The sequence below is a fragment of the Limulus polyphemus genome, unplaced genomic scaffold (genome assembly GCF_000517525.1).
Source record: "Limulus polyphemus unplaced genomic scaffold, Limulus_polyphemus-2.1.2 Scaffold667, whole genome shotgun sequence".
In the NCBI taxonomy this organism is placed as follows: Eukaryota; Metazoa; Arthropoda; class Merostomata; order Xiphosura; family Limulidae; genus Limulus; species Limulus polyphemus.
This window is the reverse complement of record NW_013666277.1, coordinates 274,623-277,581: the sequence shown is the minus strand read 5'-3', so window position 1 is coordinate 277,581 and position 2,959 is coordinate 274,623. Positions and strand designations below refer to the sequence as shown.

Genomic DNA, 2,959 nt, shown 5'->3' with positions numbered 1-2,959 from the left:
AAGCCGTCTCCAGCCATTATTATCCTGCTAATTAGTATAATTTTTTATACATTCCCATCAAGGGCAATGCGGTATAAGTCCACTGTTTACTATGATATGTACGAAACTGAGTGAATAATTGTAAAAATTCGTAGTAACTTCTGGTGGTCAACTGGTTACACTTAAGTCATGCGCTACGGGATCTATACAGTGAATTATCGAAACAGTTTTGTTTTGAAACTTCTTCACAGTACGCCTTAAAATGACAAAAACGAAAAAAAAGATGAAAACCTTTATATGTTTTTTGTTTTTTCTTCTTCTTACATTACAAAACTTGTAATACAAACGTAAGTATGTAAACAGATTACCAGAAGTTATGGGGCTGTGTCCTTGGAGTAGCGGAGAAATCTTCCTGGTACGAGGCTGTGGCCAAAGCGAAAGGCCGCTGTAGCGAAGGCATTGGCCACTCCAGCATTCACGGTAGGGTCATACTTGGTGTAATGGCCACGTGGTTTTAGGGTTAAACCGTACACTTTCATGACTAGTTCTCCCAACACCACGGGCAAGAACTCATTGTACGTGATGTGCTGTGTCATGGCGCCCACGATGCGACGAGATTCCTGAATCACATAAAAAAAAAAAATCAGCGTTTCAGAACAAACATCATTTGATTACACAGATTAAAGTCATTAAGCCTTTATTAAACTATACACAACAACTTACGTTCAGTGCACCTGGAAACCAACGGTTAGCTTCATCATGTATCTAGTATGTTCGGAAGCGTGAACTTTTCTATTTAATTTTAAAAATAACAAAGACCAGTCAGTAAAAAATACCAATACTTCTTTCAGACGCAGCCAATAGTATGTTTAGTAAATTATTTTTCTTTTTGTTACATTTAACTTCTTTCATTTAATAACTTGTAGTATTTATTATACGATTTTCTTAATTCATTTAATATTTTATTTTCATAAACGTAAGTTGTTTCGCTGTCCTGCTATCTGACTCTATAGTGAAACATAAACATGTCTTACTTATTTACTTGAGATCTAATGTTACAATATTCAAACCATTTACTGCGCTTTTATTGGTTAATAAATTTTGACTTCCAATCAAAGCTTATTTACAAAGTTCGGGAGGATTATATTGTTTACATATAATGCTGCCACGATATCAGTGCTGGTGCATGAAGCGAACAACTAATTTTGTGTTAAATATGTATAGATTATATATTTTTAGTTTTTATTATGAAGAGGTTTCTGAAATGTTAACTTAGTATATTGTTTTGGATTAAGTCGAATCTCCTACACAGGTCGAACTTCGTGAAACATTATTGGAATAACGGCCGAAAATGTAGCTGACAGCAATGGTACTAAAGAGGTGAATCAATTCGTTCTGATAAATATAAATGATAACGGAACATTAAATTAGTTATATTTATTTTTAAATCTGATCTATGTAGGTAGCTTGCTTTTACAAAAAAAATAATGATAACATAAAACACACAGTTGAGAGGTGTGATATTAAAAAAAAAAACACGTAGTAACAAAAAAAGGTTTGGCAAAAATGCAATAAAAGAAAGTGAGGAAACACAAGTACAGCGTTGCTCTCGTGCAACTTGTTTCTCGCGAACCAAGTAAAAGAATGACTTATTAATATATATAAGAATTAAATCATACTTCAGGGAAAACCAACAACTAGACATTACACGCTCGAGTTGCACTGTCACGCTCTTGAGTTAGGTTTACGCGGTGTTCCACAAGAACTGATAACACGTAGGCCGGTGACTCAACGTTGCAGACAAGCCGCGTAGACCAGTGAGTCAACAACGTTTAAATTGTGGCTCGTGGTGTACAAAAGGTTAGTGCTTCCGACAGGTACATTTGTCAAAACAACAACAAAAAATACTAGAGTTTAATCGGTCTTTTTAATACTATTGAAATGAGTTATTTAATTGACCAATAAAACAACATATGAAGAACAGGTTGTATAAATACCTGGTACACCTTCTCATCGTCCCAGTGAGGATTATATAATGCCAGATGATTGGCCAGGCGGTTGTGCTGACGAAGCCATACAGTATGCATAGCAGTAAGGCTTGGAAGTTCGTTCACACGAGCATCTCCTACCGGGTAAACACAGAACAGGTCTATGTTTAAACGTCTCTTGGCAACGACAGTGTTATTCACAATCCATAACAGGTAACAGGCTCCACACATTTAGGTGCGAGAATTATTATCACACAAACACTAAAGGAGGCTTAACAAAAGAAGAACTATCCCCATCCTAATTACACTAAAGATGGTTTACCAAGAGAAGAGCTATCACCATCCTAATTACACTAAAGAAAGTTTACTAAGAGAAGAACTATCCCCATCCTAATTACACTAAAGATGGTTTACCAAGACAAGAGCTATCACCATCCTAATCACATCTAAAGAAGGTTTACTAAGAGAAGAGCTATCCCCACACTAATCAGATCTAAAGATGGTTTACCAAGACAAGAGCTATCACCATCCTAATCACATCTAAAGAAGGTTTACCAAGAGAAGAGCTATCCCCATACTAATCAGATCTAAAGAAGGTTTACCATGAGAAGAACTATCCCCATCCCAATTACACTAAAGAAAGTTTACCAAGAAAAAAACTATCAACATCCTAATCAAATCTAAAGAAGGTTTACCAAGAGAAGAACCATCCCCATCCCAATTACACTAAAGAAGGTTTACCAAGAAAAAAACTATCAACATCCTAATCACATCTAAAGAAGGTTTACCAAGAGAAGAACCATCCCCACCCTAATCACATCTAAAGAAGGTTTACCAAGAAAAAAACTATCAACATCCTAATCACATCTAAAGAAGGTTTACCAAGAGAAGTGGTCATAAAAACGTTTGTTTGTTTGATTTATGTGCAAAGTTACACTATTAGCTATTTTTGATATGCTAAGTGCAGGGATCTAACCCTGATTTTCACTATT

The 2,959-nt window shown here is 35.6% G+C and overlaps 1 protein-coding gene across 1 annotated transcript in view; it reads right to left on the bottom strand.

Annotated features, from left to right (window-relative positions):
- The window catches only part of LOC106459838 (chorion peroxidase-like), a 27,869-nt gene that overhangs the window by 8,503 nt on the left and 16,407 nt on the right, over window positions 1–2,959 (bottom strand). The window contains exons 7-8 of the mRNA XM_022386382.1: window positions 1,977–2,104; window positions 356–599 (exon numbers count right to left, since the gene is read on the bottom strand). Of these exons, the coding sequence (XP_022242090.1) occupies window positions 356–599; window positions 1,977–2,104 (372 nt within the window). The remainder of the gene's footprint in view (window positions 1–355; window positions 600–1,976; window positions 2,105–2,959) is intronic.